The 17,131-nt window shown below is 39.7% G+C and overlaps 1 protein-coding gene across 3 annotated transcripts; it reads left to right on the forward strand.

The window, feature by feature from the left end:
- The first annotated feature begins 802 nt into the window (after positions 1-802).
- On the forward strand, positions 803-16,356 carry LOC134227578 (uncharacterized protein DDB_G0290685). Of its 3 annotated transcripts, none has more exons than XM_062709165.1 (5): positions 803-1,215; positions 1,273-1,601; positions 1,756-3,091; positions 14,219-14,312; positions 14,373-16,356. In XM_062709165.1, the coding sequence occupies exons 1-4, from the start codon at positions 1,026-1,028 to the stop codon at positions 14,272-14,274; spliced, it is 1,911 nt and encodes a 636-aa protein (XP_062565149.1). In that variant the 5' UTR covers positions 803-1,025; the 3' UTR covers positions 14,275-14,312; positions 14,373-16,356. The 3 variants fall into 3 exon arrangements, with proteins under 3 accessions (XP_062565149.1, XP_062565148.1, XP_062565150.1); XM_062709166.1 differs by having other exon boundaries at positions 805-1,215; positions 1,756-2,016; positions 2,221-3,091; positions 14,219-14,374; XM_062709164.1 differs by having other exon boundaries at positions 14,219-14,374.
- Positions 16,357-17,131: the final 775 nt, after the last annotated feature.

Raw genomic sequence — 17,131 nt, forward strand, 5'->3', positions numbered from 1 at the left:
AACTATAGTTTAGTTACGTCCATACGAGGGCTTATTGATTCAATTTTTCAATCGGGAGAAAACAGAAAAACAATTTGAAAATATTTGCAACTATTTTTTCACCCATTAATGCACTGACAAAAATCCAATCATATCCATTATGTGTGGCACACATAAATTTTGACTATAGCATTTCCCACATAACGGTTATGTGAATTCGCATAGCATATATGTGGAAAGACACATAACCGTTATTAACTAATAAACTTTATGTGGATTCTCCTATAGCGGGTGGTTATTAACGCACACATAAAATTTATCTGGAAATTTCTTTCAATTTTTGCCAATAAAAATGTGTGGATTTTTATTAGTGTGGGTAAAAAAATGCACATTTTTAAACTTCTTTCTAATTTTGAACATGGGTATTTTTTTACCCATTGAACAACTATTAAAATTACCCCTTTTTAGACAGTTTCATAGATCATCAAAAAATGTATACTTTTTTACCCATTAATGGGTTTTAGCCAGTAACCGTGTATCCTCGCCAGCAAAAGATGTTCCGGACAGCGACGACAGCGACAATCTCTATCTAGTAACTAAAATATCTTTTGGTTTTGCTCTTCATTTTATGACAACAAATGAAAAAGGGAGGGAGATGCAAGAGAAAAAAAGTACTTAAAATTAGGTACTTTTTTCTAACCGTGTGGGTAGATTCACTCATGTTCGAAAATGAATTTCATTCCTACCCCTCAATAAACGAAAACAAAACAGTGTATGATTCACGCACACATTTACAAAATAAAAGTTTGTTGACGTTTCTCTGTTGTTTCGATTCTCTGTTGCACAAAACGGGAGTCAGTCAGTGAAAACGGATCGTACGGGATCGTAAGAAAATTGATTAGAAAGTAATTTATAATTAGGTACATCAATGATCTTCAGCGATCGATGAAAAAACCGTAGATCAAATCGTATAGTGCTGATTTGTGAATCGTTATCGCTGCAAAATAAATTACGGTGGTACCGCGAGAGGTTCCGTCGTCAGCCAAATGAAAATGACCGCCCCGCGACTAGTGGCTCGGGCTAGTCGCAGTAGATTCTTCATAGGCCTTGGGTTGCTGGTACTGATGGCTGGATTCGTGGCAATTTTCCATAGCTCACAGCAACAGTTAGATGAACTGCGACAGCTTGGAATCCGATGCGAGCAGCAGCAAGAAGCCATTTCAGCAAAAATGCAAGGTAAGAAGCGCTGTTTTGAAACAAGTCAATGCCAAAACAACAAAACTTTTTTTTCAGTGGTAGTAGATCAGAAGCTCCGGCTGGAAAACTCGCTAGCTTCCGAGCGAATGATCAACGAACAGAATCGACTAGAGCAGCACCAGAAATCCCAGGGGGAAAAGGAACAGCACAACAAGGCTACGATGGAAGCCAACATTCGGTACGCTTCGCTACAGCAGCACTACAATTTGATTAAGACCCAAAAAGATGATTTGGAAGAAGAATGCTCCGAAATGAAAAAGAAACAGTCTGAGGAGATTAATGCACTGAAGTTGAAGGTCACCGAGTTGCAAGGAAAGGTTTCTCTTTTCCAGAAAGCTTCTGTGACCGACGCAGAACATTTCAAGGTATGTTCCGAATGTGTTGATGCTAACTTTTTTTGTACTACAATATCATGGAATGTACATAATTTTCTTATTTTACGATCAAGTGTCACCCAACTTTGGGCTTAACAGAATAATCGTTTATCAAGTATATACACAATATAAAATATATTTTCAGAATCAAATTGCACAACTCAAACAGGAGAAGGCTAATATGGAAAGCTCCTATCGACAGAAGTTGACATACAAGGACAAAACCATAGATAAGTTGAAGGAACATAATGACAAGATGGAGAAAGAGAATGCTCAATATATTGAGCTTTGCCAAATCCCACCGGAGAAAATGCCCCACCACGTCAAAGCGAGCGATGTCTTCAATCAACTTCCGCCTAGCATTCCCGAATCGGGTCCACTGAGAAACTTCGCCGAACAGATTTCCGTGAGTCAAGATTTGTACAAAATTCCAGTAGTATTGAGCAACCGTACTAACCACATTGGGTCCTTACCCGAAGGTTCTCCCAATGATCAGCAACTAGATGGTCACGGTGTTATTGCTAAGCCTTTTGAAATTAATGATCAGATTAAGCCAAAGCCTGGATCTGCCGTTGATGGTGGTGTGATTAATTCTGTGGAAAATTTTCAGATGATTCCGAAGCCACTGCCGCTCGTTTCAACCAATGAAGAAAACAAAAAACAAATTGCACAAGCCAGCAATGTCCTTCAACAGCCTCAGTTGATGAAAACATCCACATCGATTCCAGCCTCTCTGAATAAGAAAACTTCAGAACGAAACAGCAATTTCCAGGTTCCAATATTAGCTGCTCCGACAGTGATTCCTCCGGATGGTGCCAAATCATCGTCTTCTACTACCAGTACCACAACTCCGAGTAATGGCTCGGTAAGAAAGCCTGCTAGTAAACTTCGTACCAAAACTCTCCCGGTTGGGGTTGTTCCTTTCCCTGACAATATGGAAGATTTGATGAAGGTGGAGGAAAACAATAGCGAAAATGCGATTAACAATCGCTATCTCAATGTGGCGTCTCATCAGAATGCTAATGCCAAAAATGAGAAACGTGCACGTAGTGACAAAGATCTAAACTTCAACAACGCCGACCAGGAGAATGGAGCACATGAAGTTTTGAATGATAATGATTTCAATCTCGGTGGTGGTGGCGGCGGAGCTGCTGGTGCTAATAACAACCAACTGCAACAACCGAATCTCAAAGAAGCGAATCAGAACGGTGAAAATGCCGCCGAGGAAGACACCAATTTGTACGATCAGCGGATATTCGGAAACGGCCATCCGCAGCAGCAGCAGCAACATGGCGACTACAACGATTTGCACCACCATCTGGATGAGCCGCGGAATGGGGTAGCGGGTAAGAACGGAATCGGTGAAAAGTTGATCAACGAAATCGTGCGTGACCATGGCAAGGAAGGTGATAATTACCCAAATGAAATGGAGGAGGATTTACATCTGGATGGGTTACCGGAAGCGGAAGATGAAGGAGATGGTAAGTACTGAGTTCTGCTGAACACATTTATTTGCATTTCCATCGCGTTACGGTTTGATTCCTTAGCCAATGACGTACGAATATTGGACGAAGTTATAGAAAAAACATTGAAATTAAAATTCATCCTCTGGAATAGAATAATTATTATTTATGTCACTTATCATCGAATACCACTACTGATAAATAAACTCTAATGGGCGCCCTCCTTAGCCGTGCGGTAAGACGCGCGGCTACAAAGCAAGACCATGCTGAGGGTGGCTGGGTTCGATTCCCGGTGCCGGTCTAGGCAATTTTCGGATTGGAAATTGTCTCGACTTCTCTGCGCATAAAAGTATCATCGTGCTAGCCTCATGATATACGAATGCAAAAATGGTAACCTGGCTTAGAAACCTCGCAGTTAATAACTGTGGAAGTGCGTAATGACCACTAAGCTGCGAGGTGGCTCTGTCCCAGTGTGGGGATGTAATGCCAATAAGAAGAAGAAGATTGAGTTAATTCGAAGCCGATGCGAACAACCTCGAGCTACTTATAGAGCCCTGTATTTTTGTATGTTTCTGTCAGGTTTACGTTCACGATTCTTTTGCAAACTCATTATTAGCTTTAGATTGCTTATACTATGTTCGCACTAGAGCCTTGTAACATGTTATTTGGCTATCTTGATGAGCTTTCTTTTGCCGATAATTTGAATAATATGTAATTGGAACTTGAAATGAAGGAAGAGCTTCCAGTTTTCATTCTGCGCCGCGCAATTGTCGAGGCAGAATGTTATTTTACGTTTGTTGGAAACATGATGAACGACCCGATGGAAACAGCTGATTATGTCCTTTGCTGACCTGCCTACAATTGCTTCGTTCCATAGGCACGATATTACCGCATTGGAATTGGCGTACTTCCCGACAGGTGCAAACGATTCATTAAATGACAAAAGCCTTTGTGATAACACGATAGCTTTGAAGCCATCTAGACGAGGCTGCTGGTAACGTGAAAATGATGTAAATGAACAGAAAGCATATTCCGGGCCTGTTGGCAAATAAACCCTCAGAAAAATATATTAAGCTCTTTTAGTGGAATGTATTAAACCGTCTAAGACGAATTAAGTACTGTCCATTTAATTCCACCAGTTAATTTTCGTTATCTTTGCAGATACGTATTTCGACCACAACTGTGTGGTCGTCTTCAGTGTCAGTGTCGAAGTCGAGTCAAGTACGAGACACTGAAGACGACCACACAGTTGTGGTCGAAATACGTATCTGCAAAGATAACGAAAATTAACTGGTGGAATTAAATGGACAGTGCTTAATTCGTCTTAAATAAACCCTGTTTGAGGCATGTTCGCGCCGATAGTGGGAAATTGTGGGGTAAGTGACAAATATGCTGGGGGTGGCTGGGTTCAATTCCCAATACCGGTCTAGGCAATTTTCGATTTCGAAATTGTCTCGACTTCCCTCGGCATAAAAGTATCATCGTGTAAGCCTCATGATATATGAATGCAAAAATGGTAACTAAGCTTAGAAACCTCGCGGACAATAACTGTGGAAGTGCTGATTGAACACTGAGTAGCCATGCGGCATTGTCCCAGTGGGGGATGTAATGCCAATAAGAACAAGGAAGAAGAAGAATACACCTGAAGCAGACTGGATGCGGGACGTCAAAATCATTGTCGGCGACATGAACGCTCAGATAGAAAGGGAGGAAATGCAAAGGCCGCGGTGATCGGACCAGACAAAAGATATTTTAGTTACTAGATAAAGATTGTCGCTGTCCGGAACATCTTTTGCTGGCGAGGATAGGGGAGCTAAATGTCAAAGAAGGAAAATCCATACGATTTGACAGCTTGGTACCCAACATGTTCCGGACAGCAGAACAAAGGGAACCGAAGCGACAATCTTTATCTAGTAACTAAAATATCTTTTGACCAGACAGTCTGCATACAGTGAAAAAATGAGTTGAGCGTACAGCTTCGAAAGTATTTTTATAATTTTTCATAATGTTTGAAGTGTCTTTCCTCAAAAGAAGATTGGATGAAAATTGCACGGGGTGCATCATGTCGATCCAATGTCAAATCAAGGATGATTTTTAAATTTGCTTGTAACATGTATGGCGAAGACATGATTTTGTTTTTGCTGATGCTGATTTTTAACTATGTGCACGCAATCGCACCCATGCCAAATTGGGTTTATTTCAAGGCTTATTTATTCAGCATTTCGGGGATATGATTGTTTTGCGCAAATAGCATTTTTCTTCATAGCATTCTTGAAGTAAACTTAAGCATTACCACGCCGAATACAGTGATTAGAAAATCATGGGAACTAAATTTTCAAACAGCTGTATCTCAAGCGTCTTTTGACCGATTTTCACAATTCTTTTACGGATATCTTACCTATCTCATCTAGTTTCACCGTACTGGTGAGATATGTTTCTAGTAAAACTCACTTTTTTCCTAGAGGGGCGTTAGTAACGATGATTTTTTTTTTCAAAATACGGTAAATGAAAACTGCGGAAAGCCATCATGTCCATGTAGGTCAGTGGAGGCCAGGAGAATGATATTCTACTTAGTTTTGCCCAAATCAGATATTCTAGGATCTCCAAACTGTTTAGGAGTTTGGATCAATTGGTCTACCAAGTCAACTGAGCTCGATAGCTATCTGAAATCGACCAGTGATGACCACACAAGTCCTTAGAGCCCACGCGTATGATTTGCAGCACAATTGTACCCATACCAGTTGTTTCAGGTTCTCCAAACTGTTCTGGAGTTTGGATCAATCTGTCTACCTGGTCTACCTGAAATTGACAAGTCGCGTCCACACATATCCGAAAAGCCCACGTGTGTAGTTTGCAACTCAGTTATACTTCAACCAGATGTTCCAGGTTCTCCAAACTAGTCTGGAGTTTGGATCAATTGGTCTACCAGGTCAACTGCGCTCGATAGCTATCTGAAATCGACCAGTCATGTCCACATAAGTTCTTAGAGCTCACGCGTATGATTTGCAGCACAGGTCTACCCAAACAAGATGTTTCAGGTTCTCCAAACTGTTACGGAATTTGAATCATTTGGTCTACCAGGTCAACTGCGCTCGGTAGAAATCTGACAGCAATAAGTCATGTCCATATAAGTAAGTAGAGCCCATGCATACGATTTGGAACTCAGTTATACCAATATCAGATGTTCGAAGTACTCCATACTGCTCTGGACTCTATCAAGTAAACTGCGCTCAATATAACTTTGACATCAACCAGTCATGTCCATACAAGTTCGTAGAGCTCGCGTATATGATTCGCACCTCATTCGCAGTTCAAAAAATTCCAAACTGTGTTGGAGTTCGCATCAATTGGTCTACCAGGAATTCCTAAAGGAACTTCCAGAGGGATTCCTGGAAGAACTAAGGATTTTCCGAAGCAACTTTCGCAGGAATTCCGAAAAAATCTTCCGGAGGAGTTCTAGAAAGAACTTTTGGAGGAGTTCCAAGAGGAACTTGTGGATAAAAAATTTCAAAATAAACTACCGGAGGGATTCTGGAAAGAACTTCTAGAGGAATTCCAGAAGGAACTTCCGGAGGAATTCTAGAAGGAACTTCCGGAGGAAGAAGGAGCCAGGAAAATTCCTGGAGGAATTCCTGGAAGAGTTTTCAGAGGAATTCTGGAGTAACTCCCGGAGGAATTCCTGGAGGAACTCCCGGAGGAATTCCTGGAGGAACTCCCGGGGGAATTTCTGGAGGAACTTCCGTAGGAATTCCTGGATAAACTTCTGGAGGAACATCCGGAGGAATTCCTGGAGGAACTTCCGGAAGAATTCATGGAGGAGTTTTAGGAGAAATTCCTGGAAGAATATCCGGAGGAATTACTGGAGGAATATCCAAAGTAATTCGTGGAGAAATGGAGCAATTCCAGGGGAAACATTGGAAGGAATTTCTTGAGGAATATCCGAGGAAATTCCTAAAGAAATTTCCGGAGATATTCCTGGAACAATAATCAAAGCAATTCCTGCAGCAATATCCGGAGAAATTTCTGGAGGAATTTCCGGAGGATTATCCGGAGGAGTTCCTGTAGGAATATTCAGAAGATTCCTGGAGGAAGATTTGAAGGAATATCCGGAGGAACTTCCGAAGGAATTTCTACTCCGAAATACTCGGATGAATTTTGACGAAGTTTCAGGCGTAATATTTGGAGAAATTGTTTTATTTGTCTCATTTGTCTTATTTGTCTTGTTTGTCTTATTTGTCTCATTTCTAGAACAACATTTGAAAAGGGTGTAACAGCCAAAATTTATTCCTTCTGATTCATTGTCCACATATGTAGCTATATTTGTAGACGAAGAATCAGAAGGAATAAAGTTTGGCTGTTACGCCCTTTTCAAATGTTTCTAGATTTGTCATATATGTCCTATTTGTTTTATTCCATTTATTTGTCTTGTTTGTATCTTCCATTTATTTGTCTTATTTTTAAATTCATTCAATTGCATGTTTGCAAATGTAAATAGGGGGAATGACGGTGGTGGTGCGCCGACCAACAATTGATGTTTGGTAGTAGCAGAACTTAGGGGTAACTAGTTCCTTCTCAGTGTGGAAGGCTTTTTTACCCTGTGGTAGCAACTACTTTCCAAAGCGTGAGTTCGGATGAAGGTAACGAGACCAACGCAAGTTGAATAGTGGCATGTTGTATTTGGTCTTAGAGGGTATATATACAAAACATCTTACAACTAACATAAATCATTATCCTGAAACGACCTTCGGTTCCTACCAACACCAACACAAACATTTCTTATCGCAACGACATCTCCTGGGTAGCAAATAAACAAATCAACGATCAGCAACGGATAGCAACCAAAATCCTGTTGCAGGCAGCAATGATCGGCTTCACTTGCCGCCAGTGGTAAACATCGTCCTAATCTGTATTCGTCCTTGTTTACTTTGCCCAAATATTCGTAACGGCGTAGTGGACGAGCAACAAAACGAAAACTGATAATAAACCATGATGGTCGTGCCGATAAAACGAATGCAATTGCACGCAATGATGTCCGTATGGGTTTGTTACTCCTTTCCTGCTTCTCGCATCGTTGCGACGGGTAAATATTATGCTAATGATTGCATTCGTTCTTGAGTCTAGTTTTGGCAAATTACTCTATATTTATTGACGGAACCATATCTTGCCCGCCGTCGATGTTATTGTCTAATGGATTTGGGTTTTCGAACCAAATCGTAAGATTTATTGCCCTAACATAATTTTGAGCCGTACCAGACGGCTTTGGCAGGTTTTGTTCTATTATTGTCAGGGGGGTTTTGCCTTTCTCGTACAACAAAGTTGTACCGAAAGGCTATCATTTCACTCTGAAAACGAACTTTTTACAGGAACATCTGATAGTAAAGTTTCTTATACCATTCGACTCAGTTGATGAATCGAGGTGATGTCTGTGTGTGTGTATGTATGTGTGTGTGTATGTTTGTGTGTCTGTATGGTCACTTTTTCAACCTCAAAAACTCACACGATTTTCATGTACTTAGACTTAACTGTTTTTATCGCAACAAGTTGCATTCCGAAGAGCCACTTTTCTAATTACATGTGATTTAATTTCATCAAGATTGATTAATGCGTTCCCAGCTGACAAGGAAAATAGTTTAGGCAGTTTTCCATTTTTCCCATATAATCGGGACTACGAGCATTGAGCAGCTACCATGCTATAATATAAATTACGTTCGCTCGATGGGTTAGAAACCTCGCTACGGCAATATCGATAACGCTAACGCAACGAGCAAAGCTTTTCTAAGCTTGCAATGTGGAACGTGTTGAACACGAAAACTAATCGACGAACAACGTACGCGCTTTTAAGTTTAGAGCCGATCTCGCACTTTACATTCATTAGTTTTTAATTAGAACACCTTTAGAATTTTATACGAGCATTTTAATATCGCCGCCGTATACTACTTCGCCATGAACGATTTTGTTGTTTCTCACCATCGCATGTCTTCTTCTTTTTATCTCTTGGATTCGTCAATAGTTTAGTATTGAGACATTCATTCAAATTTGGGAAAAAGTAGGTCCACGAAATTTTCTAGAAATATTCCTTGATAAATTTCAAAGAGATTGTCAGCTGGGATAAGCGAAATCCTTTCCCAATTCCTAGTTATACACATTTTAGTTCGAAAAAAGCGCTCTACCACGTGGGAGCTTATCTCAGTTCTTAGTATGTACAATACATGCACAAATCCCATATAATTGAATCATATTGAATAACTCTAATCATTAAGGCTTATGTCAGGGTCACAAAATTGTCATATATGATAAGTTTTAAAAAGCACTGTTAAAAACACTGCCTTTAAAAAGCTGCGTAGCAATCTCAAGCCCAAAAACGCTAAATTATCCACCTATCGGTGATGGTGCCTTTCTCGTTCGTTCAAAAAGGTTGAGAAATGTGTAAGGGAAGTTTGAAATAACACAAATATGTCTTCTTCTTCTTCGTTGGCATTACATCCCCCACTGGGACATTGCCGCCTCGCAGCTTAGTGTTCATTAAGCACTTCCACAGTTATTAACTGCGAGGTTTCTAAGCCAAATTACCATTTTTGCATTCGTATATCATGAGGCTAACACGATGATACTTTTATGCCCAGGGAAGTCGAGACAATTTCCAATTCGAAAATTGTCTAGACCGGCACCGGGAATCGAACCCAGCCACCCTCAGCATGGTCTTGCTTTGTAGCCGCGCATCTTACCGCTCGGCTAAGGAGGGCCCCTAACACAAATATGTAGATAGGTCTTATTTTTCATATTTGTTTATATGGATTATACAATTTCTCGCCGAACGCAATTTGGTTGACACGTTTGACAGTTCGTTTGGAGACAGAGGATTTATCTTCGCTCATCTATATATTCCACTATCTATACTTCGAAGTTTCTTTAGACCAATAACGATGCCGGCCACGTCCTCACAGTCAATTAGGATAAGGGGAGGAAAATTAGTTCGACACTCATTGCTACAAGAGACCGAGGAATCCTCTACATCTCCACGAGCGCACTGGAAAGGAGTAGTATGTTAGTTGGGAAGGAAATATATTGGAATTCGCTTTGGTATTACCAAGGTATTACCGTATTACCGCTTAAAGCGACTAATTATTTCACTCGAACGACGCCATATTCATGATGATACAAAAACGGAAAAGCAACGCGTGTCTAACGTATTTTTCCGAAGACTGATTTGATATCTTAACTACTTTGCGACGACTAAAACACGCACACTGCACAAAGCTTGCTCGATAGCTACTACGAAAACCAATCCAAATTGACCACGTTATAACCGACGGTAAACTCTTCTCGGACGGCACGAACGTCCGCACTATTCGCAGTACGAATATTGAATCCGACCACTACCTCTTTGAGTATGCCTGCTGTTACTTCAGTCGGTCGGGCACTCAGGATGGCTCCGAGCTTGAACAGGGACACTGCCGGGGGAGAAGGGCCAAATTCTTCAGTCCAATCATGGAACTCAGGATGACGGCTTGATGCAGCACTGCCTTTCTGCCTACACAAAACCGTCCCTAACAGCACAGATATGTTCTATAAATGTTACTACAATTCATGTGTAACCTGATCCAGTCACAATCAAGTTACTGTAACCATTAATGCCTGGCTTGTGCTTCTCGGGGTAGGACCTCGGAAACCACTATCTGAAAATTCTTCTTTGTTTTTAAAAAAAAAACTGAAACCGGACTTTTATACGGTGTGAAATTAAACTAATTTTAATTATCTGCTCTACACAATGGCTGTTAAGGTAATGAAAATTTTCGTCCGGACGTCCTCATAGCTTACTGATCTCCAATATTCTCCAGGGCATCAACGGAACTAGCCTGTAACAGTATTATTTTCGAAGTTGGTCTGACAACGATGGCTCGGGATATTCGTATTGTCGCTGTTCGTACTTTTCCATCTGGTTCACAATTAACCTTCTCTATAACACCTTTAGGCCAACATCCACAATGAAGATCTTCGTCCACAATCAAAACCAAATTACCTACTGCAAACTCGTAATATTTTCGTTATCTTGCTATTTTTGTCGCTTCATTAAATTCGGCCGGTAAGCTGACACTCATTTACACTAGACGATCAACAAATATTTGCGCAATCCTCGGTGGATGTCTTGAATTCGTTCTCGAATATCGGCCAATTAGCGGTCGAGTCAGAGCTTGACGACCGACTGGCAAATAGCTTACACAACCTCACTTGATCAGTACAGTTGCTGATGGAGAATGTGTATAGCCGCCAGACATTCTAAATACTCACGCTCCTCTAATGTGAAAGTGTACTACACACATGTGGAAGTGTTGACTTGAGAAATGGATTGCGAGTGATTTGACCATGCGTCCAATTTGGGAATCTAGAGCTCGTTCAGTAGCCGCTAGGTTGCGAAGGCCGACGGAGGTCCTTCGTAGCTTAGTTGGTTAAAGCACCAGTCTAGCGTACTGTAGGGTCATGAGTTCGAGTCTCATCGAAGGGAAAGTGGTTACCTCCAATAAATTTTTAAATCAATATCTCCCACATAATGTACATATTCACATATGAGTTTTCACAACATTGTAAATTAATGTCCAAGTCGGGTGCTTTAATCCCCGGAAATAACTTTGATGAACAATTAGCGATGTTTCCTGAAAACTACGGTAAATCTTTCACATTATGACCTCGAAGCGCCTTGAAAGCATGACACAACACTTCGTTCACATCATTTTTGGCACCTACATCACGATGAACAGCATTCATATGGACATTATTTTCGTTATTTGCATTATTGTTCGATCGAGTTTCGGAATTTGACAGAAATAATCAATTAGATTCTTTGGGACTATACCTGCGTTGCACTGGCTAGGTCGTTGCAGGTTATCTTCCATATAAACTGGAAGCTTGGCTTCGAAGGACTAATGTTACTTCAGTCGGTCGGGCACTCAGGATGGCTCCGAGCTTGAACAGGGACACTGCCGGGGGAGAAGGGCCAATTTCTTAAGTCCAATCAGGGAACTCAGGATGACGACTTGATGCAACACTGCCTTTCTTCTTCACTACACAAAACCGTAGAACTTCGGAAACCACTACTTTGTTTATAAAAACTGAAACCCGACATTTATACGGTTTGAACTATCAGGAGAGCTATTTAAACACAGTGGCGAGGCACTGACTAGAGCGCAAGGTAATTACCAAGGTTTGGAAGGATGAGGCTCTGCCGCAGGAGTGGATGGGAAGTGTCGTGTTTCCCATCTACAAAAAGGGATTGTAGCAACTACCGCGCAATCACATTGCTGAACGCCGCCTCCAAGGTGTTCTCCCAAATTTTAGGCCGTCGACTAGCACCAATTGCAAGAGAGTTCGTGGGGCAGTACTAGGCGGGAATCATGTGCAAACGCTCTACCACGGACTATACGGCAGATATTGCATATGATACAATCGATCGAGACCAGCTATGACAGCTAATGCACGGACATGGGTTTTCTGATAAACTAATACGATTGGAGTTTCAGAGGCATCATGGAGTCCCTTCAAAACGTGCAGAGGGTTACGGCAATGTGATGGTCTTTTTCGATGGTAAAATTCGGAATATCCGTTGGTGTACCGAAGTGGTAACAATATGCATACGGCTTTGAATCAAGTGAATATTTAGACCATCTTTTAAAAAAGCGGTTGGTATCAATGTAGGGGGAATTATGCTATACGTACTCATCTGTCCGACCGTGAAAATGTAACAAGTCGATTCCATGCATCATAGTCACGCCCAAGTAACATTTCAAGTTTTATTCCGCTCTAGGAATGGTTTTCAAGATCGAATTACAAGAACTGACAATAAAACCCATTACTAAAGGATTACCTTCTGATGACCACTATAAGAGTAAGATATGTCCAAATGGCCCTCTCTAGATTACCACTATAAACCTCTTATAAGAGTATATAAAAATCCGTTTCAAGCCGTCCGCAAAAAATGAATTTGGCTGCGGCAGCTGTCAAAAATGTTACTTTGAAAAAAGAGAAACAAAACTTGCAAACAAATAATAACAAACTAATGTGTTGATGAAAATCATGATGAGGATTAATCCAAAATAAAACTTTTTCAAGTTTTTTTTTTCAATATGCTTTCATGAAAATGAGGTGCGCGCTCGATTTCATGGTGAAAGCTAGTGCAAAAATGAGATTAAGCACTACGCGCCCGCAAAATAATATAGTTTTGGGCAAGAAAATAAAAATTATTATAACATCAATGACGTAAATCTTCACTGAATTTATTGATATTACACCAAAATATGTTTGTTTTCTATAGCTTTTACCAAAAACGTGTCATTTGCGGCGAAAACACCGTCTAATCATAAATTCCAGTGATAAATTTCACTGACTTGAAGATGGTTCTTCATTTCCAATATGGCCATCATAGATTTCGATCAGAAAATTTTGCTCTTATTGAACACCGTTATAAACCCTTTGCAATGTAAATATTCTTATTGGGGTTATTCATTTGACCACATTATGACCAAAAATTATGGCTTTGATCAAGCTTTGAAAATTGGACTTATTACGCTCTTCGTTACAACCATAGAGTTGTTAACAAGACCAATCGGCATTTGACGTTTGAAGCTTTTCGTGCAGATTTATCAGAGGTTTATTGATAGCAATAAGAACGCCAATAAATCTGAGCAACTAGCCATGGTGACTGCTGTCATAAATCCGCTATAAGAATTAAATAAATCCAACAAGCATGAAAATTGTTACTTGGGCGGTGATGTTTTTTCAATGATAAATACCAAAATTTCTAATAAACGTTACAAGTCAACATTACCAACTTCACGTAACAATGAACTTTTGTTTGAAACAAATAAGTTACGGTCCCGCTACATTTGTCTACGATAAGCGTGCTGTTTTCGAGGGTGTTGTCCTGTGAACTGTTTCCAGGTCAGATTTTGGTCGACTTATTTCTTTACGGAGTCTACTTCCATGCAGTCTACAACGCCATGAGCCTCTGGGTCTGTAGGGACCATTTTTCGCAGTTACAGCCGACCCTATTGAGCGCGTTGCATTAAACCATATTACAAATAAATTCGTCGTCAAAAAGTCTCAACTGCTTATTGAAACATTGTTTCCTACATTCTATTTTCTTCTGTACAGATGGGGAATATGATGATCCTAACGCCATGAAGCAAGGACATGCAGAGCGTAACTGAACTATGCCGTGGAGTGAGTTATGTTGTAGTGTTGAGAAGTATGTGATTGGAAGCTATGGATAGAGGAAAAGAGGTAATTATTATTCTTATTTTGCCAGTACTACTTTGTCGGATTGGTACCTACGTAGAATGATATTGCGGTGAAGCCGATAGTGTAGGTTAGTATAAAAGTGTTACTTTTCACATTTCGATGCAATGTTCCGACGACCAACTATGTGCATATGCCGTTGCATCGATTCCTAGGCCAAGTAGCGTAGTTTGTATCGTGGATTCGAAAAGATGCGACATGCACGTTTACTATAAGTTTTGGCTTTAAGGCAATCAACACTGTTTCCGTACATTCACGCGTACATAGCATTATTTTGTATAAATAGACATACGATAAGATTATTGTGGCAACTATGCAAAATAGTAGCATCTTCCGTACATGTTATAGCTAAAGATCGTAAATTTCTATTGCCCTGGCCTAAAAGGGCTTTTCATACTAGATTTATTTGTTTTTTGTTAGAAGGTATATGCTCAATAGACCTTTTCCATTTTCAAGTATTGAATTCAATGGTTTTCGTTATGTTTGTGCAGAAAACCTTATGAGCGGATCTGTTTGGTGAGGAATTATTGAACCCTCCCATTTCTATTCGCCTTGTCGGAAGAGGTTCTCCAGAACAAGTGCAGTTGCGTAAAGTCATGGAAATTCGACATAGTGAATAATAGGGGATACATATTTACAATCCTTATAAAATTTTGAAAAAGTTACTTTGAACATTTGCATTACATACATGGGTTAGACTTTTGATAAGCTACATAATGATGCAGTAATTGTGATACTTATTATGAAGCAGGTATGAAATCTAACCAATGAATTATTGGCAGCGGCTGGTTTTCAAATAGCCAGTATGAGTAAATATCCAGAAATGGCGAAAGACATCTAACACGGGTTTTCTGAAAATTAGGAACTTTTCATGAAAAACTATTTGGTACCGGTTATGTAGGAAGGTGTCCGCTACCCGAGCAAAGTTTGAAATCAAATTGAAATCAAAATTTGCTGTCATGATGTCAATTATTTGATTACTTCAGTTGATCTCGTTTTGTATGGATTAACGGTTAACACAGCAGGAATGAGAGAATATTTTTACACTGTGAAATCATACTGAAAACACATTTTGCTATCAATGAAATCAACATGATTACTAAATTTGATATCATAAGATTTTTAATTTGATAACAAAATGAGTATTCAATTAGATTGTGTTTATGAGCATTCATAACAACAACAGAATATTTTGTTTGCAGATTGCTTTTAATCTTCGTAAAACACATAATTAGATAATCGACAGCATAATTTGATGTAAAGCTGCTATCATTATGATAACTGAGGAATGCATATTGAAAACATGTTGCGATATCAATTTGTATTAACTAACAATTGACATCAAATTTTGTTTTCAATATAATCTCAACAGCAGAGCTTAATATCAATTTGCTCTCATTTTGTTAACCGACTTTGCTCGGGTACTACGCCTACCAAATATGTTTTCGATAAAGGTGCTTTATTTTGAGAAATCTAACCTTTGATGCCTTTCGCCATCCTGAGCAGCACAAGTCAGACCTAAATGGTTGCAGCAACTTGATTGTGACTAAATATGGTCACATTTAAGTTGCAGTAACCTATGTGAAACATGTGTGCGGCTCTTGAAACTGATTTCAGAAAGTTAACTCCTAGTGTGCCGCTGTAAGCACACTCAAACTGGGCGATTCATTGCTTCTTATTTTGAATCATGAAATGTTGAATTAAAAAAAATCTTTCTTCATTTACCACGTTTAAATTCCATGATTTCAGGCACGCCGTAAATTATCGCTTGCTTTTGAGAGACTCTATTCCACAAAATATATTTTTCAAAGGAAATCTGTTTAACAGTACAGAAAGTCAATAAGTAGGGTTTCTGTGTCGGTTCTGTATCTCAATGGTTTTTTATTCACCCTAGCTAATACGAAAGCAACGAACGACTAGTTTTTTATCGTTTGTGTGTTTTTTCGCAGTTGGCACACACGTTCAAGACAAAATTTTCAAAACGACTTATCTGCTTTTGTAAACAAAGATTTAAACGGCGATTTGACGAATCTGATAGCTCTCCCACGCAAACCAACACCATCAACAGGTAGCGGAATTCTTCATCTACCTATTGATGGTGTTGGTTTGCGTGGGAGAGCTATCAGATTCGTCAAATCGCCGTTTGAAACTTTGTTTACAAAAGCAGATAAGTCGTTTTGAAAATTTTGTCTTGCGTTCGTAGTGGTTATTTTTTTCTATCTTTCAATATTAGATGGGGCCGTAAACATATTACGTAAGATTTTTTTGGGTCTTTCAACCCTTTCCCTGCCCATACAGATTATTTTTTGTTCATATGGATCGTAAGAAAATGACAGACCACCTCTCTATCCATAAGTGCTTACGTAATAAGTGTACAGCCCCAGATGAATTTGTTTCAGTATGACTTGGCTTTGGTTTTTTTCATACCCAAAAACGGGGTTCCACTGCATTAGGGTAACGGTGCCAATAGTGGAGGTATTAGTAGATCCACAAATGAAAATACTTTTTGAAAATCGATGCTAATGTGAAATTTACAGCTTTAATATCTTAGCTTATAGATAAACTTATAAATTTGCTAACAAAAATGAGATTGAAGCTATTTAACATCAACAACTATTGCTTGCACCACTCATGGGTACACTATTCCTTTAGTTGTGGTAAAATTTAATTTTGGTTCCCATAGTGGTGCTATCCATTGATTTCTTATGAGACTCGCCACTATTGGTACAGTTGCACCACTATAGGTGCAAAGGAGTCAATTTTATCAAG

The sequence above is a fragment of the Armigeres subalbatus genome, chromosome 3 (genome assembly GCF_024139115.2).
Source record: "Armigeres subalbatus isolate Guangzhou_Male chromosome 3, GZ_Asu_2, whole genome shotgun sequence".
Lineage (NCBI taxonomy): Eukaryota > Metazoa > Arthropoda > Insecta > Diptera > Culicidae > Armigeres > Armigeres subalbatus.